Raw genomic sequence first — 21,345 nt, forward strand, 5'->3', positions numbered from 1 at the left:
GATCTGTTTGGGTCTTCATATAATGTTAATAAGTTAATTGACTAATCCCAAAACACATAGCACTGTAGGCTAGTCAGTTTCCAGGGTTACATTGTGGGCCTGTAGAAGACTGGCTGTGTGGGTCACCAGTGAAAATGCAGGCCTGTTCCCTTTCTCTCTGCTGGGAACCTTTTCTGTTTCCCCGGTCTGCACTCTTGCTGTGCCCCACTCCCCCTGTTCTCTATGGTCTTATCCATTCCCTCAATAAACTGCAGGGGAGGCACATAGCAGCAGCAGCAGGGACTGAGCAGATAGCCGCATCAGTTGTTGGGGGAGGATGGCTGGCAGCACAGAAGTAGGAGAGATACTGATGCTCTCCATGCACTGGTAGGGGGCCCTCAACTCTTCCAATACTTGTTAATAAGACACAAAGATGGGACAGAAAGATGGGAGGGGCCTCCTGTTGGGAGATAGGAGGAAGAGTCTCTGGATGTCACCAGAGGACTCTCATGGTGCGTATGCTTGTCCTGGAGGTGATGGGTTAATGCTCCTTTGATTTTACGGGGTTTTAGAACTGATTGGAAAAATTTTGTGACCAAAACGTTGGGAGGAAAACGAGACTGTTCATGATTTGCCCACCATGTTTTTCAGCCAGTTTTGATGTTTTTAAGAGGGACTGAAGAAAAGCCCCCCTGAGGCCATAATAAAAGTTCTTTTGTGCTCTTGGAAATCAGAGCCACTAAGCTGGACAAACTGTGTTCACGAAGACACCTCAATGGTGACGAGTCAGGAGACAGGAAGATGATGTGATCACCTCTAAACTACGTTGCAGGACCCTTTAACAGTCAAATGAGGAGTGCAAAGCAGGCAGCACTGGTGATCTCCCCAAACCCCTTTCAATCTCAATCATCAGACACTTGAGATGGCCTGATAATTCTGAAAAGGTTTACCTGCTCTCAGTTAAGCCCATAAAAACATGACCTACACGCCACGTGTGGTTTTGTTTACAAATGGAACTAAATTCCCCTTTTAGGTTTTTTTCACCCTGCATCATTTTTTAAATGAGTTTTTTGTTTAACTCATTATGGTTGTTATGGAGAAGCCGCGTGCAGGTTCTGTCCACAATGAGTAGACCAGAGCTGTAACATGATTTGGTAACATAGTTACTTGTTTATTATAGGCATTCATTATTGACCCTAGTTATACGTCAAATTCCCAGGCCTGGGACTAGCATGTTAACCCAGTCCTTCAGCACAGCAGAACTGTCAGAACAGGCCTTAAGGAAGGGCTAACAATATTAAATGAAGCAAATCCAAAGTCCTTGGTTGGGGACCTCCGCCAACCCTGAACTCCTAAGCTGGAAAATGAAAGGCCCAGGATGAAGGTACCTGTATTTGTGTTTTCTCGGGCTCCTTCTTCTATCTTTGCTGTTGTGGTAGTAGGGACAGGCGTAACCCTGGCGACAGAGACGGGGGGGTTTCTTGCATTGCTCTGTCTTGTAGTTTCCCAACACATACGTTGTGTCTGTGAAGGAAGGTCCCACTGGTTACTTGGAGATGACAGGTGTTTTGCTTACTATGCAAAAGCCCTTGATGGGAGCGGGCACTCCAAGCACACTGGATTGCCCCCCATGCAAGACCCTAAGGGACTCACCTTGCCACCTTGGCTCCTCACTGAGTATTTTCTCTATCATAGCATGGCTAGCAGCGACTGCAGATTGACCCTCTATGCCACCCTCTGATGTGGTCTGACCATTCTGCAAAGCCTCCATAGCCTGAAGCTCCCTTCGGGAATAGAGTTAAATGAACAATAGGCAGACAGAGCAGATGAAGAGACAGATACGTGTGTCTAACAATTCTGTCAGACAATTGCTACAGCACTTTGAAGTAGTTGTATGTTCATGATGTCCACTGGCTTTTGCCATAACATACAAAGAAACAAGTGATCAAACACCAGCAGTACATTCCCTGGGAATTTCAGCCTCAGAAGTTTGAACCCCCTGCAGGGTTCTTAGGCAGGGTGCCACTAGCCTCGTGTGAACCCCTTTTTTGGGGAACCCCTCTGAAGAGGTTTTTGTGTTTTGCCTTGCTAGGGGGGGAATATTGCCATCACTCTGATATTTAGCAGTATTTTGTTACATTTGTGTATATTATTTGATCAGCTGACCTTCCATTCAGGTCCAGTGATCACCCCTCCATGCACTGCCCCAATGTGAAACTCCATCCTCCGCTACCTGATGTCGTAAACAGGAGAACGTAGGTCATGAGGCCCATGAGCAAAGGCGCAGTGGAGGCCGTTCTTTGTGCAATTTCCTTTGGAGTCAGTCTCATGGATGCAGATTCCAGTTTTGTAGTAGCGCAGATGATATCTCCTCTCTGTGTCACCAGTAGTTCTATGCAAGAATGGACACCTGAGGCATAGGGGAAAAGAGCCAAATTCTGGTCATGCTCTTGTTGCCAGGGTGGACTGACCGGTATGAAAGGACATGCTGATGATGAAGACTGCTGGTGTTTTCAATTTTACTAACCCTGCCCCTCTCTTTTATCATTCCTTACAGCATTCTTTAAATCCTAAATCTGCCACTGCATACTAGATAACAGCTTCTCTCACAGACAAACAACTGGATCCTTAAGCCTTCAGAGGCTCATTATTCTATAGAGCAGTGGTTCCCAAACTTTAATAACCTGCGAACCCCTTTCATTAAAATGTCAAGTCTCGCGAACCCCCTCCTAAAAAGGAATATTTCCAGGGATTTCTCCTTTACCTGAGTATAAATGATAAAAGCAGTGATCTTGGAAGTATAAAATTTGTTTTTATGACATGTTTATTACACACTATTTATTATTATTATTTAGCATTACAGTATTTTTATTACATTATGAAAACGGCAAGATCTCACTTTTGTAGCTTGTATCACTTTGAATAAGTCTGTTATAAGACAAGCCTCCTATGTTTCATCAAGGAGTATCAGATGCGATAGAATGAAGGTATTTAAGAAGCCAACTCAAAGAGTTCCTCCTACACAAGCATTCAGGTCTTGAGCAGTCCAGGCAAACAACACACATTACAACAAAGCTTAAACTTGTTCTTCATAATAATTTTAAAACAATACTAGCTGCCTATTTAATTTAAAAAACAGCAAAAAATATCCACCTCCCTTTCTATTTCTTATAAGGACTCTTGAAGTTTAAATCTCCTCAGTGTGACTGATATGCTTGCTTTGATCTGCTTAGCTCTTGGAAGTCCAGAGGCTCTGGGCTGCTGGCCCTGGGCTGCCCGGGGTCCCTAGGGACAGCTCTGTCTGCCATTAGGGAATTTTTTCCCGAGAACCCCTGTAATATTTTGCAAACCCCCAGGGTTCACAAACCCCAGTTTGGGAACCACTGCTATAGATCAATGAGTGTCAGCGATCCAGAAAAGAGCAAGAACACTCTCAAGGCTTTACTGGTGTATTAGCGATGAATGAGGGACATCACATGGCACACACATTTCCTTTGCAGCTCTCCTTTCATTTAGGTTCCTAGCTGTCACGGTTTCCTGCCTATGTACTGCTTTAGGGCCCATGGGCTGTGCCAGTCCGTCTATAGCTAGACAGACCGCTCACAGGAGAGCATGGGGCAAGGGAGGAAATACAGAACACTATCATTTTAGCTGACACTTTATTTTTTTCTTTCTACTACATTTTAGTCATACTCTGAGCGGGGAAAAAAATCTACAAACCTGTCACTAAGAAATGTATAAGAACCAGAAAAATAGGTGAAGTTGATGTACTTGTGGGACCGATCCAAAGATACGGACCAAACAACAGCAGTAAGATGGTTTAATTCACTACTAACCTGGGCCAAATATGAACAAGTAATCTGGAGGTCAAAGGCTCCATATCCTATTACCTGCCCATCCAGCACCCCACTAATGAGAGACTCTGAATAGAAACTGACACCACAGGTCTGGTGGATTGTTTCACTCTCTACTTTATCCTTTATTCAGTTAGCAGAATTTCCCACTTTCCAGATATGTTTCACCTTTTTTGTTTATATTGGCACCATGACACGTAACTGAAATTGCATCAGTCTATATTTTGACCCCCGTCAGGATATGCTATTATTCCTCGACAGTTTATCTTGTCTCTGATTCTACATTCTCCATGTTCACTCCTGCATGGCTGATGCCTGCCATAGCACACTGCAGTAATAATCTTCTAAAATATCTCTCTATTCCAACAGAACCTACCAAACAACTGATGGGGAAAAACATGGCATTCTAGAGCGTTTCTCCACCTTGTGTACCTCCCAGGGCTCTAGTGACATATTAATGGTCACTAGGCATCAGTAAAGGGTAATTAAGTTATATAATTTTAAAAGTTGAGGCTGGATGGTTCAGGGCACAGGTAAGAGGACACAGAGCTTTTCACCAGTCGGCCATCAGCTCAAGCTGATAGTGACATGAGCTAGTTTGATGTTTGCATGGTGGCCAATCTCAGTCCAGTTGTCCTCAAAACTCTGCTGAAGATGCAAGGATTGAAGAGGTAATGGAGCCTGAACTTCTCTCTTAGTCCTAGAAGTAGTACCTCTGCTTTAGGGTTGAAATACAGAGGTTGCTACTGCAGCTTTTACGTCTGTTCTTAGGTGACTCTGTATGATCTTAAGTTTAAAAAGCTGTTTTGCTGAAGCGTCTTGTCTCTATAAACACTGGTTGGAATCAACACCTGGACTGATCCCAAGAGCTGACTGGCAGAAAGCAGGAATGAGCAGACTTTACTTACTCATCTCCTTCTGGGCAGATTCCTGTGGTCTCATCGTATTTGGTACAGTAAATGTCAGGGCTGTAGTTAAAGGTGCCATCCCGACGGCGGATAGATCTGCGACGACGCTGGTTGACAAAGTGCCAATGGAAGCAAGTATAGGGCCGGTGCTGAGTGCATTTGTGCTGCACAAAAAGGGGGCACTGCTCAGTGCGGAACTCCTTCAGGTAGCTGCAGGCAGAAATCAAGGAGAAAGAGGTTAGAACAAGGAGACGGGTCAGAACCCATGACAACTCACTCTGCAGAGCCCATTCCAAACCACACAGCATCCATCACAGGGATGCATGCTGTGTTTCCCACACCCTCCCCCCGTTTTAATTCTCAATAACAGATTAGGAAGCTGCTGGTTTTCTGGAGCAGGGAGACATTAGTTTCCAGGCTGCTCAACTCAAACTTGGAATTCAAACATCAGGGCTAAAAGCAGCCGCAATCAACAAAGAATTTCCTATTATATTTTTAAGTACCATTTAAAAGAGGGTTGTTTGAATGCTCAGTGAACTAGTTAAATATTTAGTAAGCAAGCAGTATTTTTAGATACAGATCTACCTAATTCCATCCCTAACTCTGGGTACGTCTACACTACGGAATTATTCCGATTTTACATAAACCGGTTTAGCAAAACAGATTGTATAAAATCGATTGCGCGCGGCCACACTAAACACATTAAATCGGTGGGTTGCGTCCACGGTCCAAGGCTAGCGTCGATTTCTGGAGCGTTGCACTGTGGGTAGCTATCCCATAGTTCCCGCAGCCTCCCCCGCCCCTTGGAATTTCCGGGTTGTGATCCCAGTGCCTGATGGGGCAAAAATCATTGTCGCGGGTGGTTCTGGGTACAGCCTCACCCCTCCCTCCCTGAAAGCAGCAGACAAGCGTTTCGCGCCTTTTTTGCTTGGTGAACTGTGCGGACGCCATAACACAGCAAGCATGGACCCTGCTCAGCTCAATACCGCAATCGTGAATGTTTTAAACACCTCGCGCACTCTCGTGCAGTCTATGGTGAACCAGGACCTTCAAACCGAGGTGAGGAGGAGGCGGATACGGCAGCGCGGCGATGACAGTGATGAGGACGTAGACACAGAATTCTCTCAAACCGCGGGCCCCTGCGCTTTGGAGATCCTGATGGTAATGGGGCAGATTCTATCCATTGAACGCCGATTTTGGGCCTGGGAAACAAGCACTGACTGGTGGGACCGCATTGTGTTGCAGGTGTGGGACGATTCCCAGTGGCTGCGAAACTTTCGCATGCATAAGGGCACTTTCATGGAACTTTGTGACTTGCTTGCCCCTGCCCTGAAACGCCAGAATACCAAGATGAGAGCAGCCCTCACAGTAGAGAAGCGAGTGGCGATAGCCCTGTGGAAGCTTGCAACGCCAGACAGCTACCGGTCAGTCGGGAATCAATTTGGAGTTGGAAAATCTACTGTGGGGGCTGCTGTGATGCAAGTAGCCAAAGCAATCACTAAGCTGCTGCTACGAAAGGTTGTGACTCTGGGAAACGTGCAGGCCATAGTGGATGGCTTTGCTGCACTGGGATTCCCTAACTGTGGGGGGGCGATAGATGGAACCCATATCCCTATCTTGTCACCGCAGCGCCAGGGCACCCAGTACGTAAACCGGAAGGGGTACTTTTCAATGGTGCTGCAAGCACTGGTAGATCACAAGGGACGTTTCACAAACATCCACGTGGGATGGCCAGGGAGGGTTCATGACGCTCGCGTCTTCAGAAGCACTACTCTGTTTAAACGGCTGCAGCAAGGGAATTACTTCCCAGACCAGAAAATAACAGTTGGGGATGTTGAAATGCCTGTCGTTATCCTGGGGGACCCAGCCTACCCCTTGATGCCATGGCTCATGAAGCCATACACAGGCAGCCTGGACAGTGGTCAGGATCTGTTCAATTACAGGCTGAGCAAGTGCAGAATGGTGGTGGAATGTGCATTTGGCCATTTAAAGGCGCGCTGGCGGACATTACTGACTCGCTCAGACCTCAGCCAAACCAATGTCCCCTATGTTATTGCTGCTTGCTGTATTCTCCACAATCTCTGTGAGAGTAAGGGGGAGACCTTTATGGCGGGGTGGGAGGCTGAGGCAAATCACCTGGCCGCTGATTACGTGCAGCCAGACACCAGGGAGATTAGAAGAGCACACCAGGAAGCGGTGCGCATCAGAGAAGCTTTGAAAACGAGCTTCATCAATGGCCAGGGTACAGTGTGACTGCTGTGTTTGTTGATGAACACCCAACCCCCTTGATTGACTCAGTCCCTGTAAGCAACTCCCCCTCCCCCTTCGAGTACAGCTTACTTATGCAAATAAAGTCACTCTCATTTAAAAAGCATGAAGTCTTTATTAATTCATTATAAAAAGAGGGAGAGAAGTAAGGGTGTGGTTTGGGAGGAGGATAGGAGGGATGGAGAAGGCCATTAAAAAAAATTCACAGTAACGACAGCCTTCTGGTTGGGCTGTCCACGGGGGTGGAGTGGGCGGGTGCACGGAGCCTCCCCCCACGCGTTCTTACACGTCTGGGTGAGGAGGATGTGGAACATGGTGAGGGTTGAGGGTGGTTATACAGGGGCTGCAGCGGCACTCTGTGATCCTGCTGCCGTTCCTGAAGCTCCACCAGACGCCGGAGCATGTCAGTTTGATCACGCAGCAGCCCCAGAGTTGCATCCCGCCACCGCTGATCTTCCTGCCGCCACCGCTGATTTTCCTGCCGGTCTTCCTGCCGCCACCTCTCATCTCGGGTGTCTCTCCTGTCCTCACATTCATCCCTCCTGTCCTCACGTTCACTGGCCTCTTTCCTGTAATTTGATACCACGTCCTTCCACTCATTCAGATGAGCTCTTTCATTGCGTGTAACTTCCATAATATCCGAGAACATCTCATCTCGCGTCTTCTTTTTCCTCCGCCTTATCTGTGCTAGCCTTTGGGATGGAGGAGGGATGGTTGAAAAATTTGCAGCTGCATGAGGGAGATAAATATTTAGAAAGATACATTTTACAGAACAATGGTTATACTCTTTCACAGTGAACAGCACTATTCACCTAGCACATGTGATTTCCCTACAAGGTCGCATTTTTCATCTTAATAGTGAGTGCTTGCAGCTCTGGAGTTACAGATCTCACAGACACAGGTCCAGGCATCAGAATTCAGCTTGCATGCGGCCATGGTAAGCCACTGTCTTTCGGCTTCTGTAGTGATTTACCCCTCCCCCCCCAACGCATGGCTAATACCACGCTAGCTCCCTGCTAATCAACAACCTTCCCCCCCTCCCCCCCACTGCGTGGCTGGTAGCTTGGGGAAGATCGCTGGTGACCAAACACAAAAAAGATCATCGGCATTTCACTCCTCCCCTCCCCCCGCTTCGCTACGTGCAGGAAAGGTTTTTTTTTAAGCTGCTGCAGTCCACGAACCCAGTAGAAAAATGGCCACCCCCCTTACTTAATTTCCTGATTTTTAACCAGGTTATCCTGAACAATATAACTTTGCTGAGGATAACACAACAAGATAAAGACCGGATGCTTCTTGAATGCCAGCAGTCACCGGGACCATACGCTGCTATGCTTTGCCACGCAATGATACCTGATTACTTGCTACATGCATGGCGTGGTAAAGTGTCCTACCATGGTGGGCGGAACAAGGCTGCCTTGCCCAGAAACCTTATGCAAAGGCTTCTGGAGTACCTACAGGAGCGCTTCATCGAGATGTCCCTGGAGGATTTCCTCTCAATCCCCGGACATGTTAACAAACTTTTCTAAGTAACTATACTGTCTGCGAATGCATCCCAAGTCCTCAGGGCAAATCAATCATTAAAAAAGGCTTGCTTAAAAAACAATGTTTGCTATTTGCAAAGGTACACTCACCAGAGCTCCCTTCCATGGCGTCATTGTCTGGGATAGTTGCTTGTGAGGGCTGGGAGGAGGGTAATTCCGTCAGGGTGATAAAAAGCTCCTGGCTGCTGGGGCTCACGGAGTGCTGTGTGCTCTCTGCTAGGTCTTCCTCCTCTTCTTCATCTTCCTCTTCCCCGTCTGCATAATCCTCAGCCATGGCAGAGATTACAACTCCCACCTCGGAATCCACGATCAGGGGTGGGGTACTTGTGGCGCAGCCCCCTAAAATTGCATGCAGCTCAGCATAGAAGTGGCATGTTTTTCGACCTGCCCCGGACCTTCCATTTGCTTCTTTGGTTTTCTGGTAGGCTTGTCTGAGCTCCTTAACTTTCACTCTGCACTGCACTGAGTCCCTGCTGTGGCCTTTATCCGTCATAGCCTTAGAAATTCTTTCAAATACTTTTTCATTTCGTCTTTTGGAACGCAGTTCTGTTAGCACTGAATCCTCTCCCCATATAGCGATCAGATCCAGTACCTCCCGTGCAGTCCATGCTGGGGCTCTTTTTCGATTCTCAGGAGACTGCATTGTTACCTGTGCTGATGAGCTGTGCGTGGTCACCTGTGCTGATGAGCTCTCCACGCTGGGGAAGCAGGAAATGAATTTCAAAAGTTCGCGGGGCTTTTCCTGTCTACCTGGCCAGTGCATCCGAGTTCAGAATGCTGTCCAGAGCGGTCACTGGTGCACTGTGGGATACCGCCCGGAGGCCAATACCGTCGATTTGCGGCCACACTAACCCTATTCCGATATGTTAATACCGATATTAGCGCTACTCCTCTTGTCGGGGAGGAGTACAGAAACCGATTTAAAGAGCCATTAAAATCGATATAAGGTGCCTCCTAGTGTGAACGGTTGTGGCGTTAAATCGGTTTTACGCTCCTAAAACCGATTTAAACGCCTAGTGTAGACCAGGCTTCTGAAAGGTGTGAGTGGGAAGAGATTTTTCTTCCCTTAAAGAGATACAGTCAGGTTAAAAATCACATTAAATAAAAACACCGTAAAGACAGGTTTAATGCCTCAGATTATTACAGCTGAAAGAGTTTTTAAAAACAGATATATTTTTCTCCATTTGTCCTGACTGGTTACTTCTTGCTTTTCCTGAAGCTTGGACAGTGAAAATAAAACTAGTCAGTTTCACTATCTGGGTCTTTTGCATTAAGGACTCAATCCTGGCAGCTGCTGAGCACTAGGGTTGCCAAGCCTCCAGGATTGTCCTGCAATCTCCAGGAATTAAAGATTAATCGTTAATTAAAGATTATGTCATGTGATGAAACCTCCAGGAATACGTCCAACCAAAATTGGTAACTCTACCGAGCAGCCTCACTTTGAAGTCTAATGGAGTTGAAGGCACACAGCATTACATATGACTGCTCCGCACTTAGCAGGATCAAATCCTAGCTAGAAAAATGTTGCAGTATTTGAACTATAAAAAACCCAGATGATATTTAAATTATTTTTTTTAAACAGTATAAACATTATTTTTACAGGAGTTTTAAGGGCTATTTTGTTGGATTTTTCTTCCTTTTAAGACCTACATATTTTTAAGGCCAAAACAACCTAATAGTGTCCCTTTAAAATCTGAATGTCTTCTCTATCTTCAGAACTAAAGAGGTCCTGAGCCTCTGTTAGTGACATAGCAACAACTGAATCTCAAAAATAGCCAGCAGAGGATTAAAAAATGGCTTACTTTGACAGAGTGATCTGACTGGGATCTGGATACAGGTTATTTCAAAATACCACATTAGTCGAAACTCAGTAGCTGTGCTTAATTTATTAGGAACGTAAGAATTACCCTATTGGGTCAGGCTCAAGGGACGTCTATCCCAATATCCTGTCTCTGGCAGTGGCCAGCACCACATGCTTCACAGGAAAGTGTCTACATTAGGTCTCGTTCAGGTATCTAACAATTATTGATTGTGAAGTTTATTCACATATACACTATAAGGCAGGAGAATAAAAAAGTATTGAACGTTGTCAAGGGCTCACTCCCCTCTTAAATTATTATTGTCTTTTTAATGTTGATTTTAAATAAACAGAAATGCACCACATGCTTGAAGATGAAGATGAAGAAAATCATCTCAGGCTGTATCTGTACAAGAAGAAACATGTGTGTTTTTAAAATATGGTGGCTGACACATTTCAAAAATAGCCTTTTCCACAACAAGGACGAGGCCTCAGAAATGTATAACATATTCCAAGCCTTTTCATTTTCAGAGGCCAGAATCTTGCTGGCAAGAAGTTTTCTACAGGATGAATTTGCAACTGAGAAAGGTGAAAGACTTTCCCAACCATTGACTTCCAAATCTTTTGGCCCTATATACATTTAAGACCTGATTTTCAGAGGTGCCGAGCACCCACATATTCCATTGCCTTCTATTAGAGTTATGGGTGCTCAATACGTCTGAAAATTGGGCTCTAGGGCTTTCTATCATGTCCAAAACCATTTTTATACACCCTTGCAAGCTAGTGTGGCTGTAACACCGAACAGAGTTATAAGTATAGACCTCATATAGTTATAAAGCAAGTCAAAAGGATTTTCAGAAACTGTGCTATGGACTACGACTGTTTTGTTTTTAAAAAGGCCTGCTCCTCTGAGAAGAGATCCCAGCCTCAACCAGGTTCGTGACAACTGTGTTGAAAAACAATTGCCTAGAAAGGCTGCGCCATGCTTGAAAGGTTTTCTAACACAGCTATTCCCAGCACAATTTCATGCCATCATAAGAACAAGCACTCTTTGTAAAGGGCTGACCCTTATCAAACATGTAAGTTTTAGCTTATCAGGCCCAGTTGCTGTACCATGCTAATGAGCCTTAGGGAAAAATGACTGTCCACTGATGCCTGCTCATCTGGGTTGGGAAAACCAATTATGCTAGTTATGAGAATTTGAGAAGTAACATGATCACTTAAATGCCAATACCTAGAATGCTTTTCATAGTAATACATAGCAGCATATAACCCTTTTCATCCACAGATCTCCAAGTGCTTCACAATGGTGAAATAATATTATCCTCAATTTAAAGATTAGGACACTGCAGCAGAGAGGCTAGGTAATATGTCCAATATCAAACTACAAGCCTGTGACAGTCAGCAATAGGGTTGCCAAGTTTCTAATAGCAGAAAATCGAACACCCTTGCCCTGTCCCCAAGGCCCTGCCCCCGCTCACTCCATTCCCCCTCCGTCACTTGGTCTCCCCCACCCTCACTCACTTGCTCATTTTCACCGGTTTGGGGCAGAGAGTTGGGGTACAGGAGGGGATGAGGGCTCCGGCTCGGGGTGCAGGCTCTGGGGTGGGGCCAAGGATGAGGGGTTTAGGGTGCAGGAGAGAGCCTGGGCTGGGGTTGAGGGGTTTGGAGTGCAGGAGGGGGCTCAGGGCTGGGGCAGGGAGTTAGGGCTCGGGAGGAAGTTTGCATGTGGGAGGGGGCTCAGGGCTGAGGCAAGGGGTTGGGGTGCAGGATCCAGGAGGGAGTTCAGGGTACAGGCTCCAGGGGGCTCCTGGGAAGCGGTGTCACATCCCTCTGGCTCCTGGTCAATGGGAGTTGTAGAGCCAGCACTCGGGACAGGGGCAGCATGCTGAGCCCCTGTGGCCGTTCCTATACCTAGGAGTTGGAGGGACATGCCAGCCGCTTCCGGGAGCCCGTGGAGTCCGGTAAGGAGCCTGCCAGCCCCGCGGCAACTGGACTTTTAACGGCCCAGTCAGCAGTGCTGACCGGAGTCACCAGGGTCCCTTTTTGATCAGGTGTTCCTGAGGTGACCTTTCTGAAAAGTGCTGAACCCTCTCAACTTCCACTGAAATTAATGAGAATTGAGGGAGCTGAGCACTTCGCAGTACTGGGCCCCAGGTCCCCTGCCTTCTAGATGTAAGCTTGCTTGTGTATGAGCACTGATATTATTTTAAAATAAAGAATGGAACAGATGGAGAGGAGAGGAATTTAAACAGCTTTAGCTTAGCAGGGAAGTTTAAAAATGCATATGCTGACTAGGGAGTTCAGTCTCTGGAGTGTAGGTTGTTCCTGAACCACAGTTCAAAATTAATTGCATTTTATGATTGGCTAAGTTCCCTGGAGATGCATTTATTATAATGTAAATGAGAGATAATTACATAAGTAAATGGTTCACAAGAAAAGTGTTTAACACCTAACTGACTTCATCGGAAACGCATTATTTAATGCTGTCTATTAAATAAATGATCTCTCACTTTCAAAGCAAGCCTTGAAAACATGTACCACTGAGCTCCATACCAAATGCATCAAATGCATATAAACACTTCCACAATACAGCTCAACAGAGCTTAATAAGGGCTGTCAGAATAACTCGGAAATTCCAAGACTTTCAATCACTATTTTTGGTGCAAATTCAAAGGCTAGGGGTTTTTTTTCAGACCAGTGGAACATTAAAAATCACTTTCTCCATAATGAAAGGTAAATTCTTCCTACAGCGATGCACTGTCTTGATCCAGGAAGCAAGATCTGGTTCCACTGGGAATATATGAAAACAAGGCCATTCAACCAGACTGGATGGAAACATCCACTTTGTGGTGCTTGGAAAGACATTCTGAATTGCAGGTATTCTAATGTGTTCATGGGCTGCAGAAGAGATGCACATGACCACACTAGCCATGATGGAATAGCTCACAAAGCAGTCATTACAGCACTCTTTGTTGCGAATCTTTGCAGAGAGAATACGGTGTCAAAACGAGCCCTCATGTTATCAGAATGGTCTCTAGACAATTTCTCAGCAGAGCTGAGATAAGGAATCTCTGGAATGACCCCTAAATTTAAGAACAGTTGGTCAAACTAATGGTTATTTAGTACAGGGTCAGCCAAATGATGCTCCCAGGCAGGAAGAGGAACTATAGTAATCATAGAATATCAGGGATCTAGTCCAACCTCCTGCTCAAAGCAGGATCAATCCCCAGACAGATTTTTGCCCCAAATCCCTGATACTTCGCATTTCTCATCTCCGATCCAATGATCTCAAGACACTTTACAAAACCACTTTGTTATAGGGAAGCATTATTATCCCCATTTTACCTATAAACTATCCCTATATTTATGAAACAAACAAACAATCATGGAACAAATAAGACGTGTCTATCCACTTTGCTTGCATTATCTGTGGTGTCCCTTTCTGACACCTTTTGTATGTCTTTTTAGATTGTAAGCTCTTCAGGAAACAGACTGTGTTATTCTCTGTGTTTGCAAAGCATGCAGTATGCTTTTTAGGGTTTACACAATCAAAATAAATAAAACGGTAACAATGCTAACTGAGTCAAAAGGACTGCTGATTGGGGTGTTACTGTTTACCATTCCTACCAAACACATAAAGCCACTCTTCATTTTAAACAAGAAAAAGGACAAGTAAGAGACCATCAGAACAAATGTAGATCAAGACACGGGGTCAAACTGAACCTGTTGCTGAACCAGTTGAAAGCAATATTTCAGGCTAATATAATTAGGGATGGTCTAGATCAGTGGTTCCCAAACTATAACAACCCACAAACCCCTTTCACTAAAATGTCAAATCTCGTGAACCCCTTCCTAAAAATGAATATTTCCAAAGATTTTCTCCTTTACCTGAGGATAAAGTATAAAAGCAATGATCTTAGAAGTATAACATTTGTTTTTATGACATGCTTATTACATGCTATTATTTATCATTACAGTATTTTATTACATTATGAAAATGGCAACACTCTTCCAAGATCTCACTTTTGCAGCTTGTATCACTTTGAATAAATCTGTTATAAGACAAGGCTCCTAGGTTTCATCAAGGAGTATCAGATGCGATAGAATGAAGGTATTTAAGAAGCCAACTCAAAGAGTTCCTCCTACACAAGCATTCAGGTCTTGAGCAGTCCAGGCAAACAACGCACATTACACAAAGCTTAAACTTGTTCTTCATAATAATTTAAAAAATACTAGCAGCTTATTTAATTTTAAAAACAGCAAAAAAAAATCCACCTCCCTTTCAATTTCTTATAAGGCATCTTGAAGTTTAAATCTCCTCAGTGTGATAGAGATGCTTGCTTTGATCTGCTTAGCTCTTGGAAGTCCCCGGGGCTCTGGGTTGCTGGCCCTGTGGTGCCTGGGATCCCTAGGGACAGCTCTGTCTGCCATTAGAGAATTTTTTCCCGAGAACCCCCTGTAACATTTCGTGAACCCCTGTTTGGGAACCACTGGTCTAGATAATACTAAATCCTGCCATGAGTGCAGGGGACTGGATTAGATGATCTCTCGAGGTCCCTTCCAGTCCTGTGATTCTATGAATTTGGCCAGACAGTGTAAATTAAGTCAGATTATGTTTAAAACGAACTTGGAAACCATGTTCTAGCTTAGTTTTCTGTGTAGGCTAGAACATGCTTTCTAAACTCAGTTTAAATACAGTTTCGTTCAGTTTCCAGAGACAAATCAAATCACGTTTATACTGAGCTAGTGTAACACCGACAGACCCCGGTCGTCGGGGGACAGGATCGAACCTGGGATCTCTGGAACTTAGTGCATGAGCCTCTACCACATGAGCTAAAAACCAACTGGCTGTTAGCTAAGGTTGTAGAGCAGACTTATTTTCTCTCTCTTTTTCTCTAAGTGGTCTCTGTGCCACTAGATGGGTCACACCACCACACCCCAGGAGATGTGTGGGTTACACTAGCACTGACTAGTTTTGTCTACAAGATCAATCACATCAGGGGATGCAGATACTGCACATTTCATTATAAAATAAAGAAAAAGCAAGATTTTTTTAGTCACCCAGAATTTAAAGTGATAAAGTATTTGCATAGAAAGAAAATGTAACCATGTTTAAATGTATTTTTGAATTGTGCTAAACCTGCTTCGAGGCACAATTCAGACATAAATCAGTGCTACCCACGTTGCCAGGCTGATGTGTTTTAACCGTGTCAGGGGCTACTGGTCTCTTAACACAAATTGTTTTGTAGAACTTTAAGAACAGTTGAGCAATCATGGTTCATGGTCTAATATAGAGGAGGGGTTAGATACTTCCCCAGTTTTGTAGTCCAATCTCACAGACAGTTTGGGTTAATAGATTTAGTAGAAGAACTCAGATCTATCACTTTATTCCAGGCCTGTGTCCTTCTGTCCCAACTAAAATCTCAGCCTCTCTCTCTCTAGCATCCCCTAGTGGATGTCTAGTCATTAGCTCAAACTTAACATGACTAAAACAGAACTCTTAATCTTCCCCTCAAGCTCTTTCCCCTGCCTCTTTTCTTCTATCACTGTGGACAACACCATAGGCGGCGAGTTATATGGGCCTATGGTGCTTGTGCTCCACCAATATTCAGGACTGTGGGCCCGGCTCCACCAATGTTTGGGCTTATATTTTTGAGCCATCCCATCCATAGGATGGACCAGGGCAACTGCCCTGTGCTTTCGGTGGCCCCACGCTTGAGTGGGACATGGGGTCCAGGGCGGCCTGAGAGGTTAGCAGGGGGCCTGGCACTGGCAGCAGCGAGTGACCCAACCCCAGCCTGCCCCACCTTTTCCTGCCCCCACTCCACCCCTTCCCCCAAACCATGCCTCTTTCCAGCTTCTGCCTCCTCCCCTGAGCAACACCAAGAGTCAGCAGTATGGAGTGGAGCGGAGTGGGCTGGGGCCGGGTCGCTTGCTGCTGCTGGTGCCAGGGCCCCTGCTAACCTCCCAGGCCGCCCTGGACCCCACATTGCCCTGAAGCGTGGGGCTTTCCAAAACAGAGGGCCTGGGGTGGTTACTCTGGTCTGTCCTATGGATGGGACAGCTCTGCTTGGACCCATTCTGGGCACCACCAAAAACTATACAAACCTGGCGCCCATGGACACCACCACCATCCTGCTCATCACTCAGGCCTGTAACTGTGCCTCATCTGCTGCTTGAGTTCCTTACATCTAGGATAGGGCTAAATCTTGCCAGCTCAAAGAAACAGACTTTCCTATACATCCACACAGCTAAAACCCTCATCTAGGCTCTCATCATATCATGTCTCGATTACTACACCACCTTTTTCTCTGGCCTTGGCAAATACAATCTAGCCCTGCTCATATCCATTCAGAATGCTACTAACTAACATAACATTACACCTTCAATCTCAGTCAACGATATGGCCTGAAAGGACTGAATCATTCGGGCAGCAGCATATCTGTTTACCCTGTACCTGCACAACTCAAAAAGATATAAATTTTCTGCATTTACAAAAATGAATGCTAACCTTAAACATAAAAAACTGCAGGCTTCATGGCTTTTCCCCACACATGCAAGTTTTTCCTCTCCACTTAGACAATATATTTTTTGAGAGAATTTTGACCTCTATTTCAAGGACATAATTCAGTTTATGGGACTACACATGTAAGAAAAGTTATGCATGTGCTTAAGCATTTGCAGGACTGGGCCAAAAGCATTTGAGTGGGCAGAGCGTGGAAGGAGGGGACCCAGAAGAATCTTGAGTTGTGGAGACAGGAAAAGGCCCTTAAAAGGCTAGAATTCCACATCTGAAACATCAGGCCAAAGCAGCCTTAATCTGGACACCAACAAATTCAGGCATCAAAGATTAATGGACTTTTTTTTAAATTTAGGCCTTAGCCTTTGTTTCTCAGTTTCCCCATCTGTGAATAGAGTTACTTTCCTAGCTCATAAGATTGTTGTGAGGCTTGATATTTGTAAAGCATGCTGAGTTCCTCAGATGAAAGCTACTATAGAGATGTGAAGTATTCTCAGAGTGAACAAACAGACACTACTGATAGGCCAAAGCTACATGGTGACATTATGAAATAGGGCTGATGGTGGAGGTTCTAGGAGATTGGTATATCTCCAATTATCATTATCATTATCAATTCAGGTACCTAGATCATCCAACAGCAAAGGGATCTTCCAGGGGAGGGGATAACAAGGCTTACATCCACTCAAAGCCTTTGCTTTTAGAAAGGTGGCCAACACTGCTCATCCATTGCCCTTTGAAGGAAGTTTAAATAGAAATTTAACATCAGTGTCAGAAAAGTGATGATGTTCCAGTCCCCCAAGTGGTTTGGTGGGTGGCATTATGGTAAAGGCAATCTGACAGGAATGGGTTGAATCTTTTATTTTATTGTACTTTACTAGATCCTACTTCCCTCTGGTATGGTCCCCCTGGTCACTAGAAAGCCACATGGGCTGAATTTCTGAATATTTACAAGAGTTAAGGGTTTCTTACCTTTTTTTTGTTTTTATATCCCCAATGTTTTCTGCACAATATAAGCTTTCATTTGAAACAAGATTACATTTCTAGTCTTTCTGGTTGTAATGTTGGCTTCAAAATGTAACCAGAAAGTGTTATTGTGTCAGAGAAGAGTGAGATGTTCCCCCATTCCTCTCAACACAGTATTAAGTCTAAAGTCCAATTATGACGAATTTAAATATCAATGTTCACTATTTCATTGCTGATGTGCTCAGAAACATCCAGTGGGGCTGGGTGCTCCATTCATTTGAAAATACTTTCCACAGGAAGAAGGCTAAAAGACAAACTGACTTTGGCTATGTCTACACTTAAACTGCTACTGCAGCTGCACCACTGCAGCGCTTCAGTGTAGACACACATTACAGCAATGGGAGGGGGTTCTCCCGTCGCTGTAGTTAATCCACCTCCTGAAAGATGGTAGCTAGGTTGATGGAAGAATTCTTTCATTGAGGATAGGTTGGCTTAACTACATTGCTCAGGGGGTGTGGATTTTACACTCCTCTGAGTGAAACAGCTGGGCTGACCTACCTTTTTAGCTTACACCTGGCCTTTGTTTTGTATAGCACAAACCTGGTCTTTGCGCCTTCCTAATGTGGGACTTTCACCTGCCACTGCAGGGTAACTGTGTGTCCCAGTTTACAGGAAAAGGACTTGATTATGTTTACGGTGCCCTGATTGATTATACTGAAACCTGGGCTTTGTCCCACTTTCATTATAATCTGCTGACTGGCCAAGCTCTTTCTGCCCTTTGGCTGTGTGCCTCCGCACTATACAATACCCCTCTCTCTACCTTACAGTATTACAGGATCCAGCTGTCTTAGTGCCATGCACTGCCTGCTAAATGCTACAGTATATCGTGTATGCACTGGGTGTAACAAATGAGGCATGCCAAAGCCTGGTGGAGTGATCTCAAAGCAGGGAAGTGGGCTGGTAGCGCATCAAGGCAGGTGATCTCTAAATTCCTCGTTAAAGTCCTGATCCAAAGCCCTTTGACATCAACAGAAAGACTCCCACTAACTTCAGTGGGCTTTGGAGCAGCCCTGAAGAAGGGAGGGTGTGCCAAATGTCTTTGTGTTGGGACAAGGGAATCAGGAAGACTGACGTGAGAAGAGATGGAGGAATCTGGAAGTCAAAGGAGACAAGCAAACAACCTTTCCAAACTCTTCTCCTTCCCACACCATAAAAAATCCAAGCCCTATCTTCCTTTCATGCACCCCCACCCCTCACCTTCCAAATCCTTTCAGTAAGCCCCCCACCCCCAAAAGCTCTTCTCTAGTCTCAGTCCTTCTATACGCCTCCTAATCAAAATTCTTTCAGCACCTGCAGACACTAGGGAACAGAACACTAGAGAACAGAGGCTGGGTCGTCTGCAATATTGTGATACCAGAGAGAAAGCCTGGCCATTAGATAATTATTTGACTAATCCTTGCTAAGACACTGTCTACAAAAATCAGGGCAAGAATGAGATATACAGTGTTGTAGTTACAGAGCACCAGTATGGTTATACTGGGGGAAACCTCTAGTGTAGACTAGCATGAGAAATGCAGCATAAAAAGTGACTTGCACTGATGCAACTTACCTTAGTTTGAAACCAAGTGTTTTTATAGTGCAAACCGGTATTAAAATAGAGGCTACAAGGCCAACAGAGCTGAAAGCCAAATGACAATACGTTTTTGGCAAAAATCTTGCTAGCTTTCATCATGATTTGAAGGAAAGTCCTGTGCAGATTTTGCCAGTATTCTTCCTCAATTTCTACTGCTCACAGACACAGCATCACTGTTTTCTTTCTCATATTCCTCTGTGGTCTCAGTGCAACAGGCATGTTAGTTCTTAACTGGTGCAAAAGTGTTGGCAGGGAGACATTACACACAACAATCTTGCTGAAACAGTTACAGTCTTGCAAGAAAATCTATTTTTGGACTCCCCCTAAATCTGAATATAGTGGTACTTTCCCATACAACCAACCAGAGATAGCCAGCCAGACCTTTCCATTTTGCACCAGACCAGGAACTGCCTTTGAATTCTCCCTCTTCCATGCATCTGCCTTACACAAAATACAAATGCCTCCTTTCTCACTGAAGTATATAAGCATTATCCAATTTTCTTCCCCATAGGGGAAGATAGGGGCAGTTTTGAAACCCTTGAAAAGATTATACAGCATTTAAACTAAAAGAAAATGAAATGGATCATGTTATGAAAACAAGAGGCAAACTGTGACTGCAGGATGGGAGGGGGAAGAAATATGAGAAAAGAGAGTCTATTGAGCTTGCATCTGTCAAGATGACAGCTTTCACATGCCTCAGTATCTTCTTTATCACCTAAATAAATTGAACCACCAGCTGAAAAGAGGTCACACTGCAAACAGTGCTATGTGATGTCAGAGCTGTTATATTTCCCCTCCTCCACCAGCTCTTGACAATACTGCCAGTCTAAGGGCAAACAAAAAAGAGTGAAAGTTGAGGAGATTTATTAGAGGCTCGTGGATTTTTTGTAAAGTGTTCACATATTTCCATACACTTCTTATGCCAGTTGCCACAGTATAATGAGAATATGCTGTATGTCTTAATGATTTAAAAAATAACCTTCATAAATCTTTTTTTTTTAATGTAGCATATTGTATGTCAGTGCAGAAAACGCTTAACAGTCTCCCCACTAAATCCAACCATAGTTCATCACTGGAGGCATGGGATAGGAAAGTTTGAGAACCACTGGACTATACGGAAAAAGAAAAAAAACCCAAACCCTAAAAAAATGTGCCAAAACCCTCACAGGAATACAGCCACGTGCCAACAAAAGCCATTGGCAAGGACAAAACACTGTTAGCTTCCATTGTTACTAGCCAAGTTCTGACCATATTTTGTGGGGGCACAAATCATGTTCACAGCCAAGCATCCTACCAAGCTTTATATTGATTGGCCAAAAAGATGTGGTTTTCAATCATGCTATGCTAACTCAGTTGAAAACCGCACACTTTTCCCATAAACACAGGCCTGGCTAGCTAAACATGGGTTAAAGTTGCACTGAAGCCAGGGCCTATAGGGTACCAACGGAAGAAGATTTGTGTTCACAGTGTACACTTTCTATAGGCCTGGCCTTCATACAAAGTTGCACTGGTTTAACTGCACAATTTTAAACCAACTTAGTTAAAATTGGTGCAACTTGGTGTGTGGGCATTCTAAAATTTATTTAAATCTGACATATTGGTTAAGCTTGAAAGTTACATGGCCAAGCATCAATATAATCATTTTTATACAGATATAAGAGTGTTTTCGCAAGGGTTTGCCCTGTTTTAACTATACCAGTTTAACCAAACCAGTGCAAGTCTGTGCATAGATTAGCCAATAGCTGCAATGTTATATTTCGGAACAGAAGTGTCTTTAAAAGCAGTTGTGCACAAGCCAAAACCCCACATGTAGTCAGCCTTTAGGTTTCTTTGGGTTTGACTTATTTTGCACAATCTAGACATATCTGAATACATATT

The 21,345-nt window shown here is 44.5% G+C and overlaps 1 protein-coding gene across 4 annotated transcripts in view; it reads right to left on the reverse strand.

The window, feature by feature from the left end:
• The window catches only part of UNK (unk zinc finger), a 65,932-nt gene that overhangs the window by 31,303 nt on the left and 13,284 nt on the right, over positions 1-21,345 (reverse strand). For all 4 annotated transcript variants that reach the window (XM_044982939.1, XM_044982937.1, XM_044982936.1 and 1 more), the window contains exons 2-5: positions 4,742-4,951; positions 2,213-2,389; positions 1,633-1,763; positions 1,368-1,503 (exon numbers count right to left, since the gene is read on the reverse strand). In XM_044982939.1, the coding sequence (XP_044838874.1) occupies positions 1,368-1,503; positions 1,633-1,763; positions 2,213-2,389; positions 4,742-4,951 (654 nt within the window). The remainder of the gene's footprint in view (positions 1-1,367; positions 1,504-1,632; positions 1,764-2,212; positions 2,390-4,741; positions 4,952-21,345) is intronic.

The sequence above is a fragment of the Mauremys mutica genome, chromosome 12 (assembly GCF_020497125.1).
Source record: "Mauremys mutica isolate MM-2020 ecotype Southern chromosome 12, ASM2049712v1, whole genome shotgun sequence".
Taxonomy (NCBI): domain Eukaryota; kingdom Metazoa; phylum Chordata; order Testudines; family Geoemydidae; genus Mauremys; species Mauremys mutica.